Source organism: Narcine bancroftii, chromosome 3 (genome assembly GCF_036971445.1).
Source record: "Narcine bancroftii isolate sNarBan1 chromosome 3, sNarBan1.hap1, whole genome shotgun sequence".
In the NCBI taxonomy this organism is placed as follows: Eukaryota; Metazoa; Chordata; class Chondrichthyes; order Torpediniformes; family Narcinidae; genus Narcine; species Narcine bancroftii.
In genome coordinates, this window is record NC_091471.1 from 17,375,454 (window position 1) to 17,402,777 (window position 27,324).

Consider the following 27,324-nt stretch of genomic DNA (forward strand, 5'->3'; position numbering starts at 1 on the left):
CCCTGACTAACTCAGAGGTAGGTCAGGGACCCAATTGAATTTGGACCATACTGACCGGGTTGGACCCTTTGAAGCTGCCGCGTGAGTGGTGCACTAACCAGGAAAATTGCCGGTTAACCCCATTTTACACAGCAGCTTGAAAGGGCCTACTGACATCAATTACTGTATGTTGCTAACAAAAGTGACTTCATTTCTGAGTCGCCAACACCCCAGGGGCATCCCAAAGTGCTTTGCAACCAATGCAGCACCTCTGAAGTGCAGTCTCCATTGAAAGGACAGCAGCCAATCTGTCCAGAAGCTCTCACAAGCCACTTTCAGGAGCATCCTCTGCCTTGAGGTGCCTGCAGGAGCAGATCCCAACCTGAAGACTCAGCTTTCAGGTGGCAGCCTAAAAGGCTGCTACAGCATTGCCCAGTCCACCTGAAAGGGCCCATTGACGTCCAGAGGCGCCTCGTAGCGCCTCTGCATCTGATGAAGGCGGGTCACTGGTGCCGCAGTGCCACCCGTCATAAGTATGCGGCATAGCAATGGCCGTCTTCCCTACCCATAATCCCCCAGACAGGTGAAACCGCTCTGTGTTTCCCACACAGTTCCAGCTGCGTGGGATTTATGGGTAGGGAAGATGGCCATTACTATGTTGCATTTTGAGCAGCAGAGAGTGGCCCCAGTGCAGGAGCGGCCAGCTGGCTGTGACAGCCTCGACGTTCCCCCAAAGGCCAATCCCGCCCCACTGCCCGAAAGCCACCCCCCGCCCCACTGCCCGACAGCCCTCCGCCCCGCACCCGAAATCCGCCCCCCGCCCTGCCGCTGCCTCGACAGACCCGGCCCTACTGAAGGAGGTCGACAGTACGTCGGGGCTGGGGCGGTTGGCGGGGGGATGTCGGGGCAGGGGCAGTTGGCGGGGGGACGTCGGAGCAGTGGCGGTTGGCAGAGCCCGGCAATCCACCAATTATCCCTCCCAGAGGAGGGTTGGTGTCAGCAGCTCGGAGGTGCATTCAGGTGGGTACCTCATCAGCCTCATAGGGGTAGAATATAAGGCTTTACATTGGGGTATTCTGACCACCTAAAAGAGCCTACAGACAGCGAGGTGGTAACGATCAGATACCTATAATTTGAGATTCTGATAAAGCAATCATGTACACAACACCAGAAACTACCTCTTTGCCCTACAAGTGTGGCTTGTATTGCTGAGTTCCTAAAGCTGTTCTTTTTTTTCCCTTTCAAATTCCCTGTACCTGTAGTCTAAAGTAAAAAACACAATGCTGGAGAAACTGAGTAGGTCAAACAGTATAATTTACATAAGCAAAAATAAAGATACATAACCAACATTTCAGATTTCAGCCCTTCATCAAGGTATGGAAAAATGTCACCAGGTGCCCAGTGGTCCTGGCAAAAAAGTGGCATATTCATGAAAATTAATTCTGATGTTGACCACAGTAGCGAAGATGCTACTCGTGAGCTTTCACTACATCAGAATCTTCTTTTCTCTCTATATGGGCACCAATCACCAAACAATTGATTGCAGTTAGACTCTGTAAATGTTGCATTACTGGTTTGGAAAAGGGTGTGGCTGGGATCATTCTCACCCCCCCCCCCCCCCACCCCCTCCGAATCAACCTCCACTTTTATCTTATTCAGGATCAGAATGAAAGACCAAATGATGAGGTAATATTTATGCCAGGAAAGGCTAGCACATTCAACAGGATAGGTCAGCCATATGGAGAGTAAGTACAAAGCTGGCAGGAAAGTGAAAGTTCTGTCGAGACTGCACTGATTAAAAAACTGGATATATTCAGGAGGTATCTTTGATCAGACAGACTGAGTTAACATTTCAGGTTGAAGATATTTCACACGTGACTAAACTTGAACATTCTACTCTTTCTGAACCGCTGACTCTCTTTGGCAACTGGTGCTTTAGTTTTACTTGAACATGGAAGCACTGAGTTCTTTCTCCAGACTTTGAAGAAAACAACAGTTAATAAACATCAGCTGACCATGTGGCAAGAACATGTTCAGGATTGCCTCGATTTTGTCCGTCTTGAGCACAATGTCATTGCTTTGAACAAACAGCTTCAGATGTTCCTTAAAATACTTGACCAACAACCGAAGGGTGTTTTCAGCCAGCATGAGGTTCTCATTCAAGTCGCAGATTAGGGCAAAACCCAGAGAGAGGACTCCCATCCACACCACAATTGTTTCTTCCGTGAAGACGTCACCAGCAGAAAGCCGGAACACACCCAAATCTGGCTCCGGAAACCCAATGGATTCCTCCCCAATCGCAGACCCCGATTCACAGAGTGGCTTATCTGCTGCCTGTCGAACCAAAATGCAGGAGGAAGATACTTGCCTGCAAAGAAAAGGCGCAGAGAGCTCACATTTATGCTGCATTGATTTCATGCACAATGTCTACATCTCACTGCCACTTGCACTTACTGCTCACCCTCCTCCAGCCACAGACACATGGAGCACAAGCTCCGTATTTCCATAAAAGCTCTCTCGGTCCCTCCACATGTCACTTCTTCCTCCACCATACTTTCTCCTCAAGCCAGAGTTGTGCCAGAGTCAGATGCTACATGCCTGAATTCTTGCATTCGTGAGAGTATATTAATGTAAGTTATCAAGAAAGAAAGAAATTGGACCAAACTGGAGATCTGACAAAGGAATCTGAGTAACGACTGAGGTATATGAGGGGCACTAACTTACTCCTCAAGGTCTGTAGCACATGGCTCCTTTTCCCCCAAATTCTCCAACCACTCATCATACCTACCCCTTATCCCACTCATTCTCCAGAGCTCACATGCAGTCTCTTCATTCTACTATTCATAAGAACATAGAAATTAGAGCAGGAGTTGACCATTGGCCTGTTGGGGGGCTGCTCCACCATTCAACAAGATCATGGCTGATCTGGTTGTGGACTCAGCTCCACCTGCCTGCCTTTTCGCCATAAACCTCATTCCTGTATTTAAACTCCAGCGAGTGACACTAAATTGAGCAGAAAGGCAAAATGTGCAAAGTACACAGAGAGCCTACAGAGGGATAGAGATAAGTTAACCCTATTATTAACCCTAACACTAACTTGAATCCTAACACTGACCCTAAATTTGACACTAGGCCCTCCAGATTGTGAGCAAACTGGTCTGTGGGTTTGCCCTCATTTTTGAACAGTCTCCACTACCCCAAGGATAGCCCACCACCAGCCCCCAAAATAGGTAGTGGCAAAGGGACTACAATGTGGTAGACATGACTTGCTAGGATGCACAAGAGTGCTGGAGAAACTCTGCAGGTCATTCAGAGAAATGAATCACATCTGGAGAAGAGCTTAGGCCTGAAACGTTGACTTCTATTTGCTTTCAATCGACGCTCAATGACCTGATAAGTTTCTCGAGCACTCTTGTGCATAGCACTGGAGCCCAGCATCTGCAGATTTCTTGTTTACATACATTTGGTGGAGTTTAGAAGAATGACTGGGATATAATAGAAATATATTAAATTATTGATAGGATGCAGAGCTGGGCTAAGAAATGGCAGGTGGCGTTTAATCCAGAAAAGTGTGAGGAGGTTCATTTCAATTTGAAGGGAGAATACAATGCTAATGGGAGGACTCTCAACGACGTGGACAAACTGAGAGATCTTGGGGTCTGTGTCCAGAGGATGGTAGGTCATTTCAAACTGCCATGTAAAATGGGGTTAACCAGGCAATTTACACGTTTGGCTATTTGAAAGGGTCCAACCAGGTCAGAACCCAAATGCGTCCCTGACCTACCTCAGAGTTGGTCAGGAAACCCAGTTAAACTTATCCAGGCATCCGGGTCCGTCGGTTTGAAAGGGGAAATGGCCGACCCACTTACTCTGGTGATATCAGCGCTTGCGTCACAGGGAAATCCCTGGCTGAGATGCCGCTGCCGTGATCGAGTGGAAGAATGGTTACTGCTGCAGAGATTGAGAGAGGTTGCTGTCACTGGGGGGGAGGTGGGGTTGTGTGTAGAGAGAGGTTGCGGGGGGAGAGATCATTGCTGTGGGGTGAGAGAGGTCGCTGCCGCTGGGGGTGGGGAGGGGGGGAAAGAGCTGGAGAGCGGTTTCAGTGATTTAGGGGATTATGGGTAAGGAAGATTGCCACTGCTCCCACATTGAACCGTAGCTGTGAACCGGAGCGGCACGTTACACCAGAAACCAGCCCCCCTCGCGGCAATGGCACATCACTGAGGGGAGGAGGGCACAACTGACGGTGGGCATGGTGACTGTCAGGGAGGACGACTAACAGGGGGTTGTGGCAATTGACGGTGAGGTTGGTGAATGACGGTGAGGGGTGGAGATTGATGGGGAAGGAGGCGACTAACGGGAGTGGGGCTGCGACTGACGAGGGTGGGGAAGACTGATGGCCTATAGTTCCCTTGAGTGCGTGATGCGTCACTTACCACGTCATCACGGAGGCGGGATTCCCCTTAAATCACTGGGTTGCCAATTTTACAGGTAGGTTCACCTGTGATTTGAAAGGTACATCCTCCATTCATGACCAAATAATCACACCCAGGTCCCAGGAGGGCTACCCGAGTGCTGCAATTTGAAAGCACCTACTTAAAGCTGCCCTCTTAAGAAGTCACATAGCATTTGGCCTTCATTAATCACGGGATTGAGTTCAATGACTGAGGTAATGTTGCAGCTATACAATGCCACTTTAGATAGATCCCATATCAAATATGGTGTTCAGAACTAGTCAACACTCTACAGGAAGGATGTGGATGCTACAGAAAGAGTTTAGAGATTTACTTGGATGTTGCTTGGATTGGAGATAGGATGAGTAAACCTGGTCATTTCTCCTTGGACCAACAGAGGATGAGGGGTGACCTGATAGAGATGTACAAGATGATAAGAAGCACTGATTGTGCAGATAGCCAGCGACTTATTTCCAGGGTTGAAGTGGTTAATACGAAGGGGTATTGTTTTAAAGTGCTTGGAAGTATAGAGGCATATAAGAAGCAAGTTTTTCCACACAGAGTGTGATGGATGCATGGAATGCATAGCCAACAATGGTGGTGAAGGCAAGTACAATTGGTTCTTTTAAGAGACTACTAGATAGATAAATGCAACTGAGGAAAATGGTGGGTTATGCAGTGGGGTAATTCTAAGCATGTTAGAGTAGTCATGAGATAGACAACAGACTCGCCAAGGCAAATAGCGCCTTTGGAAGACTACACAAAAGAGTCTGGAAAAACAACCAACTGAAAAACCTCACAAAGATAAGCGTATACAGAGCCGTTGTCATACCCACACTCCTGTTCGGCTCCGAATCATGGGTCCTCTACCGGCACCACCTACGGCTCCTAGAACGCTTCCACCAGCGTTGTCTCCGCTCCATCCTCAACATCCATTGGAGCGCTTACATCCCTAACGTCGAAGTACTCGAGATGGCAGAGGTCGACAGCATCGAGTCCACGCTGCTGAAGATCCAGCTGCGCTGGATGGGTCACGTCTCCAGAATGGAGGACCATCGCCTTCCCAAGATCGTGTTATATGGCGAGCTCTCCACTGGCCACCGTGACAGAGGTGCACCAAAGAAAAGGTACAAGGACTGCCTAAAGAAATCTCTTGGTGCCTGCCACATTGACCACCGCCAGTGGGCTGATATCGCCTCAAACCGTGCATCTTGGCGCCTCACAGTTTGGCGGGCAGCAACCTCCTTTGAAGAAGACCGCAGAGCCTACCTCACTGACAAAAGGCAAAGGAGGAAAAACCCAACACCCAACCCCAACCCACCAATTTTCCCCTGCAACCGCTGCAATCGTGTCTGCCTGTCCCGCATCGGACTTGTCAGCCACAAACGAGCCTGCAGCTGACGTGGACTTTTTACCCCCTCCATAAATCTTCGTCCGCGAAGCCAAGCCAAAGAAGAGAGTAGTCATGAGGTCAACACAAAACTGTGGGCCAAAGGGCCTGTATTGTTCTATGTTAGGAATAGATAAGATGGAAGCAGGTAAGTTGTTTCAACTAGTAGGTAAAACTAGAACTAGGGGATGTACCCTCAAAATCCTGGGGAGGGGGTTAGGGGTGGGGGAGGGATTTAAGACAAAGATAAGAACTGCTTCTCCCAGAGAGCAGTGACTATGTGGAATATGCTGTCCAAGGAAGCAGTGGAGGCTACCTCATTAAACATATAGGTGCTCCCCTCTCACGATTTTTCGAATTTAAAATGGTACGAATCCGTACTTTCATTTTCAAATCCTGATCTGCCCCTGCATTTGCGATATACGATACACATCTCTCTCATGATGCTTGGTGATGGCAACGTCAAGCAAGAGTATTGTACAGCATACTCTTTTGAAATGCTGACTAACCATGCTTGCAGTCTCTGTAGCAGTCACATGAATGAGTGCACCATAAACAACCCACATTTCTACTAAACGTCCATGTGTGTCTCCTGTTTCTGGTGAGAAGAAAAAGAGGAAAGTAATTACACTGGAGAAGAACAAGAAAGCCTGGAAGTCATTAGCATTATTTGAAGACTGGTTTTTGAACTGTTTTATTCCCCAGGCAAAAGAATATTGTCATCAAAACATCCCATACAACATTCTACTGATGTTAGCCTATGCTCCATGGCATCCACAGCATCTCGGTGACATTCATCCTTATGTAAAGGTTATGTTTTTGCCACCCAACACAACCTCATTCATTTAACCCAGGGGTGTCAAACTCAAATTCACGGAGGGCCAAAATTAAAAACTTGGACTAAGTCGAGGGCCGAACTAAATATTTATTGAAAATTTTCAACAACATCTGCATGTTTTCTCTTCTTTCAACATATGTAATGTTAAACTTTTTCTTATTAAAAATAAATGTTTAATAATAGTTTTGGATAAACTCTTTCCAGAAGCATTAACAAATGAGAAATAAAATATTCAATAAATAATATTTCTCTATCGAGGATTTGTCAAATGTTGCTAGTGTGCTGTCGAATAGTAAAATCTGAGGGCTATTGAGAATGTGGGAGAATAACATGATTCCTGAAACAATCAAATGGGTGACTGATTGTGGGCATGAACTCTAGCAGGGTTATTTGCCATGCCCTTTTTTCCATTGGTACAGATATCCTTTGATTTACACACTTTTCAAGTTTTATGCCTAATGAGCTTGTATCCAGGTGCAGGACCATTTTTAACCAGGAATATATTTATCACTGTGACATGAAACTATTGGAAGATCGTTTTATCCTGAGATTAAAGTTCATAATACTTACTCAGGCCTGTGTGCGGGAGGGCGAGGTTTGCGGACGATCGGGTTGGACCTCGACAGTGCGGGGGCATCGGCTCTCGCTGCAGGGCAGGATCTCGGGGGATCAGCGGCCCCGTCACCGTGAGTCGCGGGTCGGCCTGCGGCAGGGAGGGGGAGTGGGCAACGGTCCTGGCGAGGTCAAGCCCGAGGCCTCCAGTTCCGGGCGCTAGGAAGCGGCCTTGGCTTCCCCTGACACCGTCCAGGCCCCAAAACCAGAGTCCATGGTGAGACCCTGCAACGTAAACAGAGGAGGTGGGGGCGATTAGCGGGCTGACGCCAATGCATTCTGGGATTTGTTGTATTACTGGGCACGCACTATACTGGCGCGGCGGCCAGCGGGCCACCTCTAATACATTTTTGAAATGATCTTGCGGGCCAAATATAATTATATCACGGGCCAAATTTGGGCCAGAGTTTGACATGTGTGATTTAACCAATGCACCAAGGTGCAATAGCTACATTCAAAGTGTACTATTTACACCAAATGTTTGCCCAGGCTGTTGAAATGACTGAATATGCTCGAGCACTCCAAGAGTTTTGAAAAGGTTTTAACATTCTAAATGCTATCCTGACCATCCCTGCAGTGTGGGAAGAAGTCACAAGGCAATGCATGAACAGCTGAGACAGATTATAGATATGCTTTTGGGAGATAAATTGGGGCAGGTTTTTTTTAGTGTAGGTCTCATAAAAACACTTCAAAACAGATCTCATTTAAAATACTAGAGCTCTGCTCAAGCTAAACAGGCTGGCTCCAAGAGCCTTTGCAAAAGCTTTGGAGAGTGCCCAAGAGACTTCACTAATGGATTGTTGTTTTGAAAAGCAACAGATGAAAGAACCACAGGCTGTCTGGGAGTGCTGTTTGCTGTTCTAAGAGGGTCATGTGGTTTTGCAAGCAGAGAGGGAGTTAGGCTTTTCTCTGAGAGAGAAAGAGAGAGGGCTGAGTTCTGCAGCTTTACAGTCAGCAGCAAGCTTAATACCTTTAAAATTACTATCTTGTCTAATCATCTGAGCCAAAGGTTCAATAACCAATGCAAATAGAGCTGGCGACAAAGGACAGCCTTGCCTAGTCGATCTAGTTAACATAAAAGGTGAAGATAACTGTCCATTTGACACAACTCTAGCAGTAGGTCTTCTCATATAAGGCCTTAACCCCACCATTAAAAAAAGGCCCAAAGTTAAATTTCTCCAAAACTTTAAATAAAAAAACTCCATTTCACTCTATCAAAAGCCTTCTGTGCATCGAGAAATAACCATTGGTAGGTCGATTGCTCCCGAGAAACATTAATTAAAGAATAGAACTTTACAATATTATCTGCTGAATACCGATTTTTAATAAAATCCACCTGATCCACATGAATTAAACCTGGTAAATATTTAGCTAACCTTTAGCTAGAACCTTCGCCACATTTTTATAATCAACATTTAATAAAGAAATAGCTCTATAAGACTCTGCTTTCATTGGATCCCTATCTTTCTAAAGAATAACTGTAATAAATGCTTTAGAAAAAGAATCCGGAAAAGAATGAACCTCTGTCACATGTTTCAGTACATCCATCAATAAAAGGAATTAATATATCCTGAAATTCTTTATAGAATTCAGAAGTAAAACCGTCATCTCCTGGGGACCTCCCACTTGGCATAGATCGAAGTGCATCGATTACTTCTTTAGCAATAAAAGAAGCATCCAAATGCCTAATATCCCTATCATTCAAAAGAGGTAGATCCAAATCAGATTTAAAAATTATCCTCATCCTCCAATAGTTCAGAAGTATACAATTTTACATAAAATTTTCAAAACACATCATTAATTTCCTGAGGTTTACATGTAATCGTTGAATCATATCAAACAGCATTTATTGTTGTAGAAGCTTGTTTCATTTTTAACGGCCAAGCTAATAATTTGTGACCTCTGACTAGTTTTCTATAATAATTTCTCAAATTTATAAGTTTGTAACAAATTATATAACTTCAGATTAAATAAACATACTTTCTTAGCTTCCATAGAATTTCGTTGTAAATCCATATAACCATATAACAATCACAGCATGGAAACAGGGCAATTTGGCGCTTCTAGTCCACACTGATCCAAGTACCCTCCTCTAATCCCACTTACCAGCTCTCTGCCCATATCCCTCCATCCCCCTCCCATCCATATACTCATCCAACTCTTTCTTAAATGACAAAATTGACCCTGCCTCCACCACCTTTCCCAGAAGCCCATTCCACAAAGTAACCACTCTCTGAGTAAAGAAGTTCCCCCTCGTGTTACTCCTAAACCTTTGCCCGTCAACTCTCCACCCATGACCTCTTGTATCCATCTCTCCTACTCTCAATGGGAAAAGCCTTTCCACATCAACTCTATCTATCCCTCCCATTATCTTAAACACCTCTATCAAATCCCCTCTCAGCCTCCTGCGTTCCGAGGAATAAAGATCTAATTTGCTCAATCTTTCCTTGTATTCCAGATGCTGAAACCCAGGCAACATTTTTGTAAATCCTTTTGCAAAATCTCTATCTCCTCCTTCAATCTACTTACTCAGACTACGTGTTGTTTCTTAATTTTAGCAGTAAAACTAATAACTTGTCTCCTTAAATAAGCTTTTAAAGCATCCCATAAAACAAATTTACTATCAACTGAATCCATATTTATTTCCAAAAAGAGCTGTGTTTAATCCCTTATAAATTTACAGAATTCAACAACAGAGAATTAAATCTCCAAAGATAAACATTCTCAATTCTCTCCGAACCAGTACATGTTATTAATAGCAAAGAATGATCAGACAAAATCCTACTCTTATATTCACCTTCAATACACGGTCTTGTAATTGTGCTAATACCAAAAATAAATCTATTCTAGAATAAGAATCATGTCAGAATGAATAAAACAAAAAACTCCATTCTGAAGACGGGTTGTGAGTGCTTAGTTCAGCCTGGTCAAAGAAAGCCCTTGTGGTTCATACAAGAGGAGAGGACTGGCTGCCTAATGTTTCACTTGGAATAAGAGAAACAAAAAGGAACTCTGTGATGACCTGAAAGAAAGAGGTTACCATCTGGAGAACCCTGACGGGTATTAGGTCTGCTTTGTTCATGAATGAGTGAGTCAAACACCAGACTGAGTCGAAATCAAGGTTCTTTGTTCTTTATTGCCAGATTGTAACACTTGCAACTAACAGTGTTAGTTGGAGAAGGCGCATTCTGCCGTTGTCAGCAAGTGGTGTTTTTTTTATACCTCAGGATACGTACTTAGTAAATTATCATACCATTACATTGTCCAATGAATAAACTGTTGCTATCCCTCTCTGCTAGCCTCCTGCACATCAATTTGTCATTCCCACTCTTATCTTGAGAGTACAAGGTCACAATTGCATCTTGTTACAGCCCAGCACTGGGTGACTCCCTCTACATTCCCAGCTCATGATGTTTTTACCTAACACGGGGCAAGTTTCTTCAGCAAGACACTGAAGTGATTGATTAAAAGGAATCAGTGTGGGTGTCCAACAAACAACAAATCTCTCTCTGAAAACTGACAAGAACCTTCCTGAGCGGTAACCATTTACCTTTCAAGCACCAAAGCCTGGTGAACTTCATAAGTGTTAAATTCTGTGCTCAGTCTAAGAATTGCCTGCAACCAGTAAACTTGGAGGCATGAGAAGTGAGATTGGACTGTGAATCAAAGCTTTTCCGAACTTAAACTCACATTACACACATGTTTGCTTAGAATTAGAAGGGGGTTAAGTTAGATTAGTTAATAGTGATAAATTAAAGTTTGATCCTGTTTTCATGTTTAAAGATAATTAAAGGCAACTTTTGTACCATTTGTCTTGGTGAAAACCTATCGCTGCTGGGGTTTTGGGGTCCTCTGGGCTCATAACATAGCATTTGAAAGAAAGCTTTGAAGACATTTGTGAGCACCTTTCAAAAAGGCTTTGGCAAAGATTCTGCAGTTGATGAAGTACAAAATAAGACATTAGTGCTTGGGAAACAGCGAGAATTGGAAATGGATGAAGAGGTCATTGAAGCTGAAGAGCTTCCAATGAGGAGCTGATTGAACAGGTGGAAGCAAGAAATAAAGAAACTGAGGCAGAGGAAGCAAAGTTATAGAAGCACCAATAAAGTTCACAACAAAGAAACAGGCTGAGGTGCTTGCTACTATCAGAAGTAGCATATGGATGTTAGAAGAAATGGACGTCAATTACGAGAGACAGGCAGATACAGGATGCTCTTACTTGCTACAGAGAAATTTACAATGAAAAGAAGGAACAATCTGTCCAGTCAAAATTAATATCTACCTGAAGAAGACTATGGCTGTTAAACTGGGCATTGTGCAGGGAGGTGGGATTAGAAAGGGGTGTTTGGTTCGGTGCGGACTAGAAGGGCCTAATGGCCTGTTTCCGTGCTGTAATTGTTATTATTATTATTATTATTATTATTAAACCATCAACAAGTGTCGATGCCCCAGTGCCTTCAACAAGCAGCAATGCCCCAGTGCTTTCTACGAGGTGTTCTCGAGCATCAATAGAAGAGAGTGAAATTGATGACCCTGTCACTTTAGCGTCCTCACCATCCAGCCATTAATTTTAGTTCAATGCTTCAAACTTTCTTTATGTCCAGTGTGCTTTCAGCTGTGTACGTTAATGGCTTTTTTTCAGTGTGGAATAAAGGTGTTCTAAATTTAATTATAAAAAATGGTAGGTGCGGTACTCTTTATCGATTTACGATGGGTTTGTTGGAACATAGCCCCATTGTAAATTGAGGAGCATCTGTAGTTAAGACACAGATAGATTTGCATAATAGAAATATTAAGGGTTATGGGGAAGAGACATGTGAGTGGAGCCAAGTCCTTGGCCAAATCAGCCATGATCTTACTGAATGGCGGAACAGGGTCGATGGGCTAGATGGCTGAATCTGGGACCTTTTTCTGATTTATTGTTCAAGTTGACTTACTCCATCCACATAAGCTCTCCCTCTCATCTCTGTGAACCTACTCTACACCCTCTCCAAGGACAGTATATCCTTCCTCAAGTAAGCAGACCACTTGTTTCCTTGTTCTTTCTCTTGCAGTTTGATGTACATGTTTGTTATAAATCTTTTAATTATCATTGTGTCTGTAATCATATATTCAAAATTGCTTCCTTCTGGTAACCTCAGTCTGCTTCCCAATTTGTCCTTCAAGTAGGTTTTCAGTTGGTGGTATGTAAACATTGTATCGTGATTATATTATATTTGTCCTCCATTTGTTCAAAAGATAATAATTTATTTCCCGAAAAACAATTTTCTATTCTTTTGATCCCTTTTCTCTCCCATTCTCTAAAGGAAAGGTTATCTATTGTGAAAGGGATTAGTTGATTTTGCGTCAATATTAATTTTGGTAGTTGATCATTTGCTTTATTCCTTTCTACGTGAATCTTCTTCCAAATGTTGAGCAGATGGTGCAATACTGGTGAATTCCTATGTTGCACCAGTTTTTCATCCCACTTTTATGGTATATGTTCAGGTACCTTCTCCCCTATTTTATCTAGCTCTAATCTGGTTTTTCCTTTGTTTGATAAAAATCTGATAGGTATCTTAATTGTGCTGCTCTATAATAATTCTTAAAGTTTGGTAGCTGTAAGCCCCCTTGTTTGTAACATTCTGTTCATTTATCTAGCGCTATCCTCAGTTTCCCCCCTTTCCATAAGAATTTCCTTATTATTTTCTTTAGCTCCTTGAAGAATTTCTCTGTAAGGTGAATTGGTAATGATTGAAATAGGTATTGTATCCTTGGGAAGACATTCATTTTAATGCAATTTACCCTTCCTATCAGTGTTAGCGGTAAGTCTTTCCAATGTTCTAAGTCGTCTTGTAATTTCTTTATTAATGCCTGATAATTTAGTTTGTACAGATGGCCTAGATTATTATCTAGTTGTATACCTAAGTATCGAATTGCTTGTTTTTGCCATCTAAATGGTGATTCTTTCTTAAACTTTGAGAAATCTGCATTATTCATTGGCATCGCTTCACTTTTATTTACGTTGATCTTGTACCCCGATACTTTTCCATATTCCTTCAATTTCTTATGTAATTCTTTTATTGATATTTCTGGTTCTGTTAAGTATACTATGACATCATCTGCAAATAGACTGATTTTATATTCCTTCTCTTTTATTTTTATCCCTCTTATTTTATTTTCTGTTCTTATCAGTTCTGCCAGTGGTTCTATAACTAATGCGAACAGTGAGGGAGATAGTGGACATTCCTACCTAGCTGATCTGATTAATTTAAATTGGCTTGATATATATCCATTTACTGTCACCTTTGCCAATGGTCCCTTATATAATGCTTTAATCCAATTAATATATTTCTCTGGTAGGCTGAACCTCTGTAGTACTTTGAATAAATAATTCCATCCTACTCTGTCAAAGGCTTTCTCTGCGTCTAAGGCAACTGCCACTGTTGGCAAAAATGGGAACAAGATCTAAACATAAAGAATGAAACATGTGAAAATCTATGCTCCGAAACTATGAGAAATACAATAAACACGAGGTTACACATGATACAATATAATTGGTTACACAGGCTATACATCACACCCCAAAAGTTAAATAAATGGGACCCAACAGTATCAGACAGATGTTTTTGTTGTAAGAAGGAAACAGGAACAACAGTACATGCAATTTGGGCATGTGAGAAAGTGGAAAAATTTTGGGAAGATTTAAATCAGGTATTAAATATAATCACAAAAAGCAACATACCAAAAAATCCAGAGATCTTTATTCTAAGTAATATAAGAAGTAAAGAACTTGGACTCGATTTGGATGGAGCACAAAAAAGATTTATTATAATAGCCTTAGCTGCAGCAAAAAACTGTATTGTGTCAACCTGGAAATTAGAAGATAGCCTGAGAGTACAGCAATGGTACATAGAAATGAATAAATGTATTCCATTGGAAAAAATAACATACAATTAAGAAATAACATCGCAGTGTTCGAACAAATTTGGTAACCGTACATGGAACACAACAGAGAAGTCCTACAGTGGACCTGCACCGCCTAAAATGACAGGAAGAAGACGAAATGAACTGACCCAGTGTGTAAAAGTAGAAGACACAAATTTCTTGTTTATTTTCATTGTGTGATGACATTGTTTAATGGGTTTATCGTTGAGTGGGTGGGGAGGGGGGGGGTGAAAGAGGGAGGGAAGGGAGGGGGGGAAAGGAGAGAAAATGACACTGTATATTCAAGAAGGAAATGTTTGTGTGTATTTTGGTCAGTATGGTTCATAGTGTGAAAAATTTTAAAAAAAGTAAAACTCCAGGTGTGGTGTTACCAGGACTCTGTACAGTTGCAGCAGAACCTCCCTGCTTTTGAATTCAATCCTTCTAAAAATTCAGGCCAACATTCCAGTGGCTTCCTTGATTACCTGTTGCACCTGAGAAAATGTCCAAACTGCTCAATCTGTCCCACCCAGCCTCACATATCTGCTGGATCTCATGACTCAGTCAATCACTCACAACCCCACCCCCAAAATACTCACTACATCCACACTTAAAGCCCTTCCCATCACAAACCCCAATCCAAAACTGCTCACTAACTCCTCCCTCATCCCCAGTTGCTCACGACACCCCATCACATTTACTCATCCGAAACCGTTGAAACAATCCAGTTCAACTGACACCTCAATCCTCACAGCACCAAATTGACACACACCACTACCCTGTTCTTCACTGCAACCCCATTCCATTCCTCACAACATGCCCTTCGTCTGTACCCCCAATCCTGAGTACACACCCTACCCTTTCCCTCACTACACACCTGCTTAGACTCCAAGCACATTCCTCACTGCCTCCATTTACACCCCCGACCCTGTTCCTCACCGCCCTTCCCACTGCCCCTCTCCATCCCCTCCCCCCACTCCATTCCCCTCCCCCACTCCATTCCCCTCCCCCCACTCCATTCCCCTCCCCCACTCCATTCCCCTCCCCTCCCCCCTCCATTCCCCTCCCCCACTCCCCCCTCCATTCGCCCCCATCCCCATCCCTCTCCCCATCCCCATCTCCTCCCCCTCCCCCCCTCCCCCCACTCCATTCCCCTCCCCCCACTCCATTCCCCTCCCCCCACTCCATTCCCCTCCCCCCACTCCATTCCCCTCCCCCCACTCCATTCCCCTCCCCCCACTCCATTCCCCTCCCCCCACTCCATTCCCCTCCCCCCACTCCATTCCCCTCCCCCCCACTCCATTCCCCTCCCCCCACTCCATTCCCCTCCCCCCACTCCATTCCCCTCCCCCCTCCATTCCCCTCCCCTCCCCCCTCCATTCCCCTCCCCTCCCCCCTCCATTCCCCTCCCCCACTCCCCCCTCCATTCGCCCCCATCCCCATCCCCCCCTCCTCCCCCTCCCCCCCTCCCCCACTCCATTCCCCTCCCCCCACTCCATTCCCCTCCCCTCCCCCACTCCATTCCCCTCCCCCACTCCCCCCTCCATTCCCCTCCCCCACTCCCCCCTCCATTCGCCCCCTCCCCTCCCCATCCCTCTCCCCATCCCCATCCCTCTCCCCATCCCCATCCCCCTCCCCCCCCCTCCTCCCCCTCCCCCCCCCTCCTCCCCCTCCCCCCCCTCCCCCTCCCCCCCCCTCCTCCCCCTCCCCCCCTCCTCCCCCCCCCCTCCCCCTCCCCCCCTCACCCCCCACTCCTCCCCCTCCCCCACTCCATTCCCCTCCTCCCCCCCTCCATTCGCCCCCTCCCCATCCCTCTCCCCCTCCCCCTCCTCCCCCCCTCCCCCTCCTCCCCCCCTCCCCCTCCTCCCCCCCTCCCCCTCCTACCTCTCCTCCCCCCCCCTCCCCCTCCCCCCCCCTCCCCCCCCCCTCCCCCTCCTCCCCCCCTCCCCCTCCTCCCCCCCACTCCCCCCACCTGGCCACGGCCACCAGCCGCTCCTTCGCCCTCAGCCGGCGGCGCTGAAGGCCGAGCCCAGGCTGTTCGGATCCCGGAGCCGGGGCCTCCTCACGCCGGCCCCCCGGCGGCTCCTCGGCGGCGAACAGACGCGAGTAGAGGACTCGGCTCCGCCCGCGGCCCAGCGCCAGCAGCACGAAGCCCCGCACCATGGCGATGGCGGCCCCTGACGGAACCGCGTCGGAGATCGAAGTCTCGTGAGAATGCGCCCGCGGGACTACATTACCCAGGGTGCAGCGCGGCGGCTGGCTCCTGTCCCTGGTTCGAGGACCGAGAGCTGGGGGTCAAGGGTTCGATTCTCACCGCATCTGCACCCACATTCCAGTGCAGTTTTGGCCCGGTCCTTCACAGATTAAACGTGATGGGGATGTTTCCGTTTATTTTTAAGTTCAGTTTTGTAACTTTTGTATATTGAAGGAGATACAGGATGGTCCTGACCAGTTGGACCATAGTCCTGTGAATAACTAAGTCTTCTGCATGGAATTGTGGTCCAAATACTTTATTTTCTGCTCCCTCTCCAGGTAGATGCTGCCAATCCAGACTGCCACAAGTGAAGAGGGATGAATACCGGTTTATCTATCAAGTTTATTGCTGTGGCGAGTTGCCCTGATCCACAAGCCAACTGGGTCACGGAGGCGCAGCTTCGCACTGGGCTGGAATCACAGTGGCCCTGGTGGGTGGGGCCGAAAAGGATCACGGGCGTCACGCCGATGAGCTCTCCGAGAGTGGGTGGGTTGGTTCAACTCACTCACGGCTTCTGTGTGGTTTTCCTCTTTCGTTCGCTGCACAGCCCACCGACCACAGAGGTGACCCCGGACAGTCCAAAAAGGCATTTCGCAATGAATGACACAAGCCCACTGATACGAGCTGCCCACCTTTTTGGACCTCTCAGCCTGTAGTCTGGTGCAAACAGGCCCAGTTTCACTGCAGACTCCGCAAGATATGACTACATGGTCATTTCGCTCGACTAGAAGACTGCCAGACAACCCCTCGACTTCTTACATCAGCCACCAACAGGTATGAGGCAATTAAACTGCTCTTCATCTGAATCTTCGGCCTTTCTCGTCATGAATGAGTGGCACAGCTGCTCCACATGGACGGCGTGGACGACCACACATTCTGCCCTTATGAATGGTATGTTGGCATTCAAAATGGATGGCCACGGGCCCTGCTTACTGTTCGAGCAGCTATTTCTCAAACAGATGCACAGATCCTCGCGGACGATGACTTCAGTGACCCATGCAGGTTATCAATATGGTGGGGCGTCCATTGACCGAGTTGCCATGTCATGCCCAGTGACTTGTCTCTCTTCCCCCACTCCACTGAGGAGGCTGGCGACAGCTGCAGCAGATGGAGACTCAAATTCGGAGCAGTCGTGTTTCTACCATTAGAAATTGAGTTTTGGAACCTGCCACTGCTGTCCTCCTCCCATCTGGGAAACACTGGAGCTGGCCATCACTGATGGCTATGACGTTCAGCCAGTGAGAAAGCCTCCTTTATCTATGGACTCTCCTCGTGGACAGAGGGGCGGAGGTCAGCATCTTGCCCCCCTCAAACCAAGACACCCGCGCTGGGAAGTCGGGGCAGTCCTTCACCACTACCAACAATAGCAGCATACACAAGTACAGGGTGCAGACCATCCCGCTTGAGTCCAGCTCCTACTATTTTACCTGGTCCTTCACTGTGGCTGATGTGTCTCAGCCCCAACTGGGCACAGACTTCCTTCAAGCCCACTGCCTTCTGGTGGACATGAAAGGGTACCATCTGGTCAATTCCAGGACCTTCCAGACCTTCATTCCTCAAGAAACCAAGTTCCCAGCCTCCCCACCTCGAATCGGTAACCTTATCGGGCAATGGGTTTTCCAGAATCCTGGCAGGATTCCCAGCCATTATAACAACACAATTCTCCACCGTGGTCCCAAAATATGGAATCCAGCACCACTTCCCCTCGCAGGGACTGCCGCTACATGCCCGGGCACATAGGCTTCCTCCCGACAAGCTGCAGTTCACCAAGGAAGAATTCAGGAAGATGGAGGAGATGGGAATCATTTGACGCTCGGACAATCCTCTCCTCTACACATGGTGCCAAAGTCTTCTGGGGGATGGTGACCTTGTGGGAACTACCATTAGCTCAATGACACCATGACAGCTGACTAGTACCAAGTTCCCCACACCCAGGACTTCACGCTCAATCTTCACAGAGCAAGGATCTTTTCATAAATCGACCTGGTCGGGGATACCACCAGATCACTTTACACCCCAGCGATGTCACCAAGACAGCCCTCATCAATCTGTTCAGCCTTTTCGAGTTCCTCCACTTGCCATTCGGCCTCAAAAACACATCACAGACTTTCCAATGACTCGTGGACTCGCTGGGGCACAGCCTGGATTTAATTTTTATCTCCCTAGATGACATCCTTATTGCCAGTCATTTACGACAGGAGCACCTAATACACCTGCAGCCACTCTGCCAGTGACTGAGCGACCATTCGTAAGTTCGCCAAGCCAACCACGGTCAAAGGTTTGCAGGAGTTTGTTGGGATGGTCAACTTCTACCATCGGTTCCTGCCATCAGCTGCCAGGAACATGCAACCTCTTTTCAAGCTGCTGTCCGGTCAGGTCAAAGAACTCAGCTGGGACGCAGAGTCTTTGTCAGCTTTCAAATAGGCCAAAGACACTCTGGCCAATGCCCATTACCCTCAGCATCCAAAGTGGCCCTCGGCGGCATCCTGGAGATGATGGACATTGGAGACTGCTCGCTTTCTTCAGCAGACCCCTGTGGCCCCCAGAGCAGAAGTATAGTGCATTCGACAGGGAGTTGCTAGCCCTCTACCTCATCGGGATTTCACCAATCACAAGCTCCTCACTTTTGCCTTCACCGAGTTATTGGACCTGTGGTTGGCAAGGCAGCAACGTCACCTCTCATACCTCAGAGTACATGACAGGTATCAAGCACACTTTGGCAAGAACAACCTCGTGGCTGACCTCTTTTCCATATGGCCATCCCATCTGTGCATTCGCTGCACCTTGCAGTGGCCTAGCAAGATAACAGCAGTATCAGGGCAACAACTGGAAGATGTGTGTTTCAGGCCATCTGAAGCCCCACTTCTTCCCCCCTCTTCCTCTCCCCCCTTCTTCTCCCCCCTCCCCCACAGAGAAGAAAGGGGGAGAAGGAGGAGGGGGAAGGGGAGGGGATTGGGGAAGAGAGAAAGGGGAAGAATGGATCAGCTCATGATTGGAATGGCAGAGCAGATTAGATGGGCCAATAGGCTGACTCCTGCTCCTATGTCTTGTGATTTTGTGAACTGTGGCTCCTACCTGAGCTTCACCAACTATCTGTTGTGGAACTAACAGCTCAGTGTTATCAACAGATCCACGTTGGTTACAGGAAGTTCACACCCAGTGGGGTAGGGCACCTTGTTATGCAGAAATCAGCTGCACTTTCCCAGTCTCAGTAGTGGGGACTCCTTCCAGAAGTAGCTTCTCAAGCAAAGGAGCAATAAATCACAAGACAGGCAAAGTCACGGTCAATGGGGTCACAAGGTAGAAAGGTAAAGTGGCACAGTTGTACTTTGGTATAAAAGTTTGCAGGGATGAACCAGGTTAGTGAGTGAAAGTCAATCAAGTTCAGCTCCAATGATATCTAAAATTTCACGATCACCGCCACTGTTGTTGGTTGAGCAAGTCAGAATATAGGATGGAAGTCGAGAATCTGATTGGGTGGTGCCAGAAAAACCAAGACCGAGGAGGGAAATCAAGGAGACAACATGCTTGTTCTTGTTGATTGAACAGCAGTGGATAGTTAGTAGCTTCACATTCCTGGGAGTCCATATATTGAAGGTCCTCCCCCGGGGGGGGGTCAGCACATGCCTCCACTTTCTAAAGAGTTTGAGGCAATTCGAAATGTCCAATACTATTACATTTCTATTAGGGTGCAAAGCATATCAACTTGGTTTGGAATCTTGAATTCTCAGGAACGCCCGAGGCCACAGAAAATGTCAAAATGAGCCGTCCAGCATGTGCACAGACCTCCTATCCATTGAAGGCACAAGGCGCTGGATGAAGGAAGCGGCCAGCATCGCAATATTCTCATCTCCTGGCCTTGCTCTTCTTAATGCTATCTTCAGGTAGAAACTCAAAGCATGAAATCCAGCACCTCCAAGTTCAAGAACCATTAGCTTCCCCATTTCTTGAATGCTCCATAACATACAAAATATCTATCTGCAGTATTGATATCATTACCAGCCAACTGTATACACCTTTTCCATATTAATTATATGCACCTGGAAAGCTGCAGCAAGCAAGACTTGTCACTTCATCTGTACTGTACATTAAATGGAGATTTTTTTTCCCCCCATATACACAAGTACAATTAACAGCGGTGGCAGGAAAAAGTTTTTTAAAGCCCTTGAACTACAAGATTAATTTAAAACAGTTTTGGTGGGGAGATCTTGTCTGACCAAATTGAACTGAGGCAACTAAACATTGAGGGCAGTGTGGTTGATGTAGTCTACACAGACCGCAGCAAGAATCTTTATAAGGACCGCCATGGGAGAGTGTATGAAGCTGAAAGCCTGTGGTACCTAAGTCAGCAAATTGCTTCCAGTGTTTTGTGATGAAAGGCAATAGATAGTTTGAGGCTGGACACCTGTAATCAGTGGTGTACCACAGGTACCATGTTCATGGTTTGATGCAAAGTACAACTCGCTTAGTTTGTAAGGACGACAAGAAGTAATGTGAAGGAAGTTTAGGGAGAACTTGAGCAGGTTCAAGATAGGTTTGTCCCATTGGGACAAGGGGAAGATGGTAGGCAAAGGGAACCGTGGCACATGAAGCAGGTGAGTCTAGAGGAAGCATACATTCGATGTACAAAACAGGAAGGGCTCATGAGAAGTATACGGTAACCAAGAAAGAGGTTAAGAAAGAACTTTGAGACGAGCGCGAATGGGGCACGAGAAAGCCTTGCTTGGCATGTAGAATAAGGAGAACCCCCAACAGAAAGATGACGAGAATGAAGGCGGGGGTTGCTAAAGGATAAAGGAGGCAACATGTGCCTGGAGGCAGAGGAAGTTGGGGAAATCCTAAATGAATACTTTGCATCAGTGTTCACAAAAGTTAAGGACCTTGATTACAGTGAGGTTGAAATTGAACAAGCCTATTTGCTAGACAATATGGAGATTAAGGAAGTGTTGGATTTTCTTGAAAACATCAAGTCCTTGGGGCCAGACGCAATATACCCCAGGCTACTGTGGGAAGTGAGAGAAGAGATAGCTGGGAGATGATTCTTAAGGATAGGATGTATGAGTATTGGAGAAGTCCAGTCTACTCAAGGGTAGTCAGCATGGCTTTGTGAAGTGAATGCCATGCGTCACAAGTCTGAGTTTTTATGAGGAGGTAACAAAAGAAATTGATGGGGGTGGGGCTGTAGATGTGTCTACGTGGATTTTAGCAAGGCATTTGACAAGGTCCCCCATGAGAGACTCATCCAGAAAGTCAGGGGATCAGTGGAAAATTAGCTATATGGATTTTGAAAATTGGCTTGTAGGAAGAAAGCATAATAGTAGAAGGAAAGTATTCTGCCGGAGGTCAGTGACTAGTGGAGTGCTACGGGGATCTGGACTGGGACCCCTTTATAAATGAAGAGGTGGATGGATGGGTCAGTAAATTTGTGGATAACATGAAAGTTTGAGGAGTTTTAGATGGAGCTGAAGGTTGTCAAAGGTTACAAAATGATACCGACAGGATGTAGAGTTGGGCAGAAAAGTGGTAGATGGATTTCAATCAGGGTGTGAGGTGATGCATTTTGGAAAGACAAACCCAAAGGCTGAGCATAGAGTTCATGGTCATTTACTTAAGAGTGGATCTTGGGGTACAAATCCATACATCCCTCAAGACTGCCGCACAGGATAAGATAATTAAGAAGGCCCTATGGGGTGCTGGAATTCATTAATAGGAGGATTGAGTTCAGATGCAGAGAGGTCATGATGCAACTCTATAAATCTCTGGTGAGGCCACACTTCGAGTATTGTGTTCAGTTCTGGTCACCTCATTATAGGAAGGATGTGGAAACTATGGAGAGGGTGCGGAGGAGATTTACCAGGGTTAGCAGTGCTGGGTCTTTTCACTTTAGAGCATAGAAGGATGAGAGGAGACTCGATAGAGGTCTACAAGATTATGAGAGGGTTAGACAGGGTGGCCAGCCTGCACCTATTTCCTAGAGCAGGATTAGCAAACACCAGAGGATATATGTACAAAGAGAAAGGAGGGAAGTTTAGGAGAGACATCATGGGCAAGTTTTTTATATATATATAAATACAGAGAGTTGTGGGAGCCTGGCATGCCTTGCCAGGGATGATGGTGGAAGCTGAAACATTAGGGGCATTTAAGAGACACATAGATGGAAGAAAAATAGAGAATTATGGAGTAGGGAGGGTTTAGTATTTTTTTAAGGAAGTGATATATGAGTTGGCACCACAGCCAAGATTCTATATTGTTCTATGTACCTGCAAATTGGAGGAACGTCTCATCTTCCATCATCTGGGCACCAATATCAACTTCCCTAGTTTCTGATAAACCTTTCCCCTTTCCCCTGTCCCCTAGCTCTCTCTCTCTCTCTCTCTCTCTCTCTCACTCTCTCTCTCTCTCTCTCTCTCTCTCTCTCTCTCTCTCTCTCTCTCTCTCTCTCTCTCTCTCTCTCTCTCTCTCTCCTGTCTCCTTTCACAGAGACAAAACCAAATCTAATTTCTCCTCTCATCATATCCAATTAGAACCTTTTGTTGGTCTGGATTCCTCTCTCTCTCTCTCTCTCTCTCTCTCTCTCTCTCTCTCTCTCTCTCTCTCTCTCTCCCATTCATTATTATGATGCTTCTACCTGTTCTTTGTCTCTACTTCAAAGGGCTCAGGCATGAAATGTCGATAATATATCTTTACCTCCTATGGATGCTGCAAGACTGACTGAGTTTGTGTTTTTACAAGCAAGTTGGTATGACTAAAGTCAGTGGTGTTGTTGACAGATTGAGTAGAGGTCAGTAGTGGCAAAAATGGGCAAACCAAGGGCAGGTAGAATTTAATTCTGGCAAGTACAAGATAATGCACTTTAGGACAAACAACATCATGGCCTGAAGATGTTCTGAAGAACTGTGGTGTAATGCTCCATGTTCCAATTAGGGTAGGACATAAAGATGGGCGGCCAACCTTTTAATTTTTAATTTAGACGTACTGCACAGCAACAGGTCATTTTGGCCCATGAGTACATCCTGGGGGTGTTGGTTAATATGGAGGCACAGACTTATGGGCTGAAATGGCCTGTAACCATGTGGTATGTCTAAATTAAAAATTAGAAGGTTGTCCACACTGACATACAGAATGAATGGTAGGGCTCTCTTGTCTGGCCATTGTTCTACCTCAGATGGAAAACCATCCAAAACTGGGCTCTGCTTGGAGCATTGGATAAAAAAATAAACATGACAAATATTTAATTTACAAAGGCCTGAAGGAATATGCTTTTCCCAATTGAAAAACTATCCAGACGACAAAACATGTGGGGTGGAGAAGGGTGGCGTATCTTGGATAAATGCTGGAAATAAGACCACCAATGGACTTGCTCCTTCATTTTTCATGCCTCACTTCACTGCCTTCCCAGTACATTTTTCAGGGTGGCAAAGGCTGTAACATCTCAGCTCTCAACCTTAGAAGGACGGTTTCAATGGCTCCAAATGAAAAGTGGGTACTGATGGTGTAGCAATTAGAGCATTGCTGTTTACAGTGCCAGCATTTGGGACCATAGTTCAAATCCCAGCCCGTCTGTAAAGAGTCTGTACTGTTAAGAGTCCAAAGGACTCAAAGACCAGTAGCAACTGAAATTCACCAAGACAATGGCTACTGAACCAAAAATGGTTTCATCATCTTAATACACAAGATCAATACTTAACTTATTACTATTGATGTAACCCCTTTCTAATTCTAAATGCACATATATATAATGTTTGTGTGTTCAGGAAAGTTCTTTTTCACTGTCCAATCATTCACTTTTCACTTCTCCAAGTTCACTGGTATCAGGGATTCTTCCATACTGTGCACAGAATTGAATAGGTATTCTATTCACCAGGCTCTGATACTTTAACTTAAGTTGTTACTGCTCAGGAAGGTCTTCGTTAGTTTCAGAGAAGATATTCATTGATCATTGGACACACAAACTGATCTTTTTCAATCAGCAACTGAAAAGTCTTACCAAAGAAAGTTGCCCTTTCTTGGGTGTTTTCCAAAAGATAACCTCTTCTTTCAGATTACCACAAGGAGTTCTTCTTTTCCTGTATTCAAGCAGAAACACAATAACCAACCACATCCTCTGCAATTGACTACAGAGATTTAGAATAGGCTGAACTCCGAACTCAAAACCTGTCTTGAAATGGAGTCTTGAAGCCGGTCTGCCAATTTGCTGCTTTCACCATAAATTGTTGCAGAATACTCTGACAAACAACAGATGTTTTCTCTCTGTTTGCAAAACAATGTGGCCCCTCTAAGGACAACAAACTTCAATCAGAGTTTAAAACTCTGGCACCAGTTTAAAAACAAAATACTTCTTAGTTCTTGAGCCTGGACTCTGTTCAAACATGCTGATCTATTAACACCTACTTGTGAAACTTAGAAGCACTTCCATTGTCTCTGCAAAGCCAACTGAAGACACAAAGTCTACCCTTGCACAGCTCATGCATGGCAAATGAAATGTTTGTTTGTGAAATGTGACCTGATAACCAAACCTCAAAATCTTACCCTTTTAAGATGTGCTTTATTGTAATTTTATTAATTTATTTCCATTTATTTCCATAGTGCATTCTTCCCATATCTGTGAGGTTCTTCCTGGAGCTCCTGTTTCCTCCCACCATTCGAAACATGCCAGGGGTGATAGTCAGCCCATGCTGTAACAGAACAAACAGCAGAACATGGAGCATTCAACCAACTTTATTATATTACACTAGCAGAAGTACAGTGTTACTCTTTCCCTGCACTGGACCTTACTCAAAGTATACAGCATTTTGATATACCTTACATGAAACATTTTGGCTGTGCATTTTTAACGTTTCTTACACAGGTTGTTTTAACCATATAAACCATATAACCATATAACCACTTACAGCACAGAACAGGCTGTTTGGCCCTACTAGTCCATGCTGTAGCAAATCCCCACCCTCCTAGTCCCACTGACCAGCACCCTGTCCATACCCCTCTAGTCCCCTCCTATCCATGTAATGATCCAGTCTTTCCTTAAATGTAACCAATGATCCCGCCTCGACCACATCTGCCGGAAGCTCATTCCACATCCCCACCACCCTCTGCGTAAAGAAATTTCCCCTCATGTTCCCCTTATAATTTTCCCCCTTCAATCTTAAACCATGTCCTCTAGTTTGAATCTCCCCTTTCTTAATTGAAAAAGCCTATCCACATTTACTCTGTCTGTCCCTTTTAAAATCTTAAACACCTCTATTAAGTTCCCTCTCAATCTTCTACGCTCCAGAGAAAAAAGCCCCAGTCTGCACAACCTTTCCCTGTAACTCAGACCCTGAAATCCTGTCAACATTCTCGTGAACCTTCTCTGCACTCTCTCTATTTTGTTTATATCTTTCCTATAATTTGGTGACCAAAACTGTACACAGTACTCCAAATTTGGCCTCACTAATGCCTTGCACAATTTCATCATAACCTCCCTACTCTTGAATTCAATACTCCGATTTATGAAGGCCAACATTCCAAATGCCTTCTTCACCACACCATCTACCTGAGTATCAGCCTTGAGGGTACTATTTACCACAACTCCTAAATCCCTTTGTTGCTCTGCACTCCTCAATTGTCTACCATTCAATGTATATGACCTATTTAAATTTGCCTTTCCAAAATGTAGCATCTCACATTTATCTGTATTAAATTCCATCAGCCATTTCTCAGCCCACACCTCCAGCCTTCCTAAATCAACTTTTAATCTATGGTAATCTACCTCACTGTCCACAACACCACCAATCTTTGTGTCATCCGCAAACTTACTTATCCAATTCTCCACCCCTACATCCAGATCGTTACTATATATAACAAATAATAGTGGACCCAGGACCGATCCCTGAGGAACTCCACTAGTCACCAGCCTCCAATTGGACAAATAGTTTTCTACCACTACTCTCTGACACCTCCCATCCAACCACTGCTGAATCCATTTCACTACCTCCTTATTTATACCTAATGCCTCCACCTTTTTTCCTAACCTCCTGTGGGGAACTTTGTCAAAAGCTTTACTAAAGTCTAAATAGACAACATCCACAGCTTTCCCTTCATCAACCTTTTTTGTAACCCCCTCGAAGAACTCAATCAGGTTTGTCAAGCATGATCTACCCCTGACAAAACCATGCTGATTACTCCCTATCAATCCTTGTACCTCCAAAAATTTGTAACTAGCATCCCTCAGAACACTTTCCATCAACTTGCCCACTACAGACGTCAGACTTACAGGCCTATAATTCCCAGGTTTGCATTTGGATCCTTTCTTAAACAGAGGAACCACATGCGCCACCCTCCAATCCTTTGGCATCACCTCCGTGGCCAGTGACATCCTAAATATCTCTGTTAATGGCCCCACTAACTGTCCACTAGCCTCCCTGAGTGTCCTAGGGAATATTTTGTCCGGTCCGGGAGATTTATCCACCTTTATCTTTTTCAACACAGCCATCACTACCTCCTCGGTTATCCTTATATGCTTCATGACCTCCCCACTATTCAACAACTGGTTCAACAATTTTTTGAGATGGATTGTTCCTGTTTCTCATTAACATTTGTCTGTGGATTTTTTTCCGCTCCAGAATGTAAATTAACTACATCAAACAGTTAATCTCATTTAAGTTTCGGTCCTTACATATTTGAGGTGATGTTTTGGTGTTTTGTTTTTAAGATACATCAGGCACCTTTGTGTTTATGCAGCTTTGGTTTTGGTGGTCTTACTGTCTAATGCTAATTCTTTATCTGCAGGGTTAATCAAATCTTGATCGCATACGGAGGAAGCTTCTCTTAGAGTTTGACATTTCTGTGTGATATTTCTGCATCCTTTTAAATTAATGGCAATGCAATTGTCTGTGTGCAATCTTTATCAGTC

General features: G+C 45.3%; 1 protein-coding gene across 1 annotated transcript; it reads right to left on the reverse strand.

Annotated features, from left to right (window-relative positions):
* Nucleotides 1-1,275: 1,275 nt before the first annotated feature.
* ap5s1 (adaptor related protein complex 5 subunit sigma 1) lies at nucleotides 1,276-16,384 on the reverse strand. The gene is made up of 2 exons (XM_069923530.1): nucleotides 16,152-16,384; nucleotides 1,276-2,347 (listed from the first exon to the last, which is right to left on the reverse strand). The coding sequence occupies exons 1-2, from the start codon at nucleotides 16,340-16,342 to the stop codon at nucleotides 1,921-1,923; spliced, it is 618 nt and encodes a 205-aa protein (XP_069779631.1). The 5' UTR covers nucleotides 16,343-16,384; the 3' UTR covers nucleotides 1,276-1,920.
* Nucleotides 16,385-27,324: the final 10,940 nt, after the last annotated feature.

Excerpts from the sequence above, each read along its gene's own strand:
- ap5s1 (XM_069923530.1), bottom strand. The coding sequence starts at position 16,342 with ATGGTGCGGGGCTTCGTGCTGCTGGCGCTGGGCCGCGGGCGGAGCCGA. Across the intron at positions 2,348-16,151 it reads CGGCTGGTGGCCGTGGCCAG|GCAAGTATCTTCCTCCTGCA; the intron begins GTGGGGGGAGTG and ends TTTTCTTTGCAG.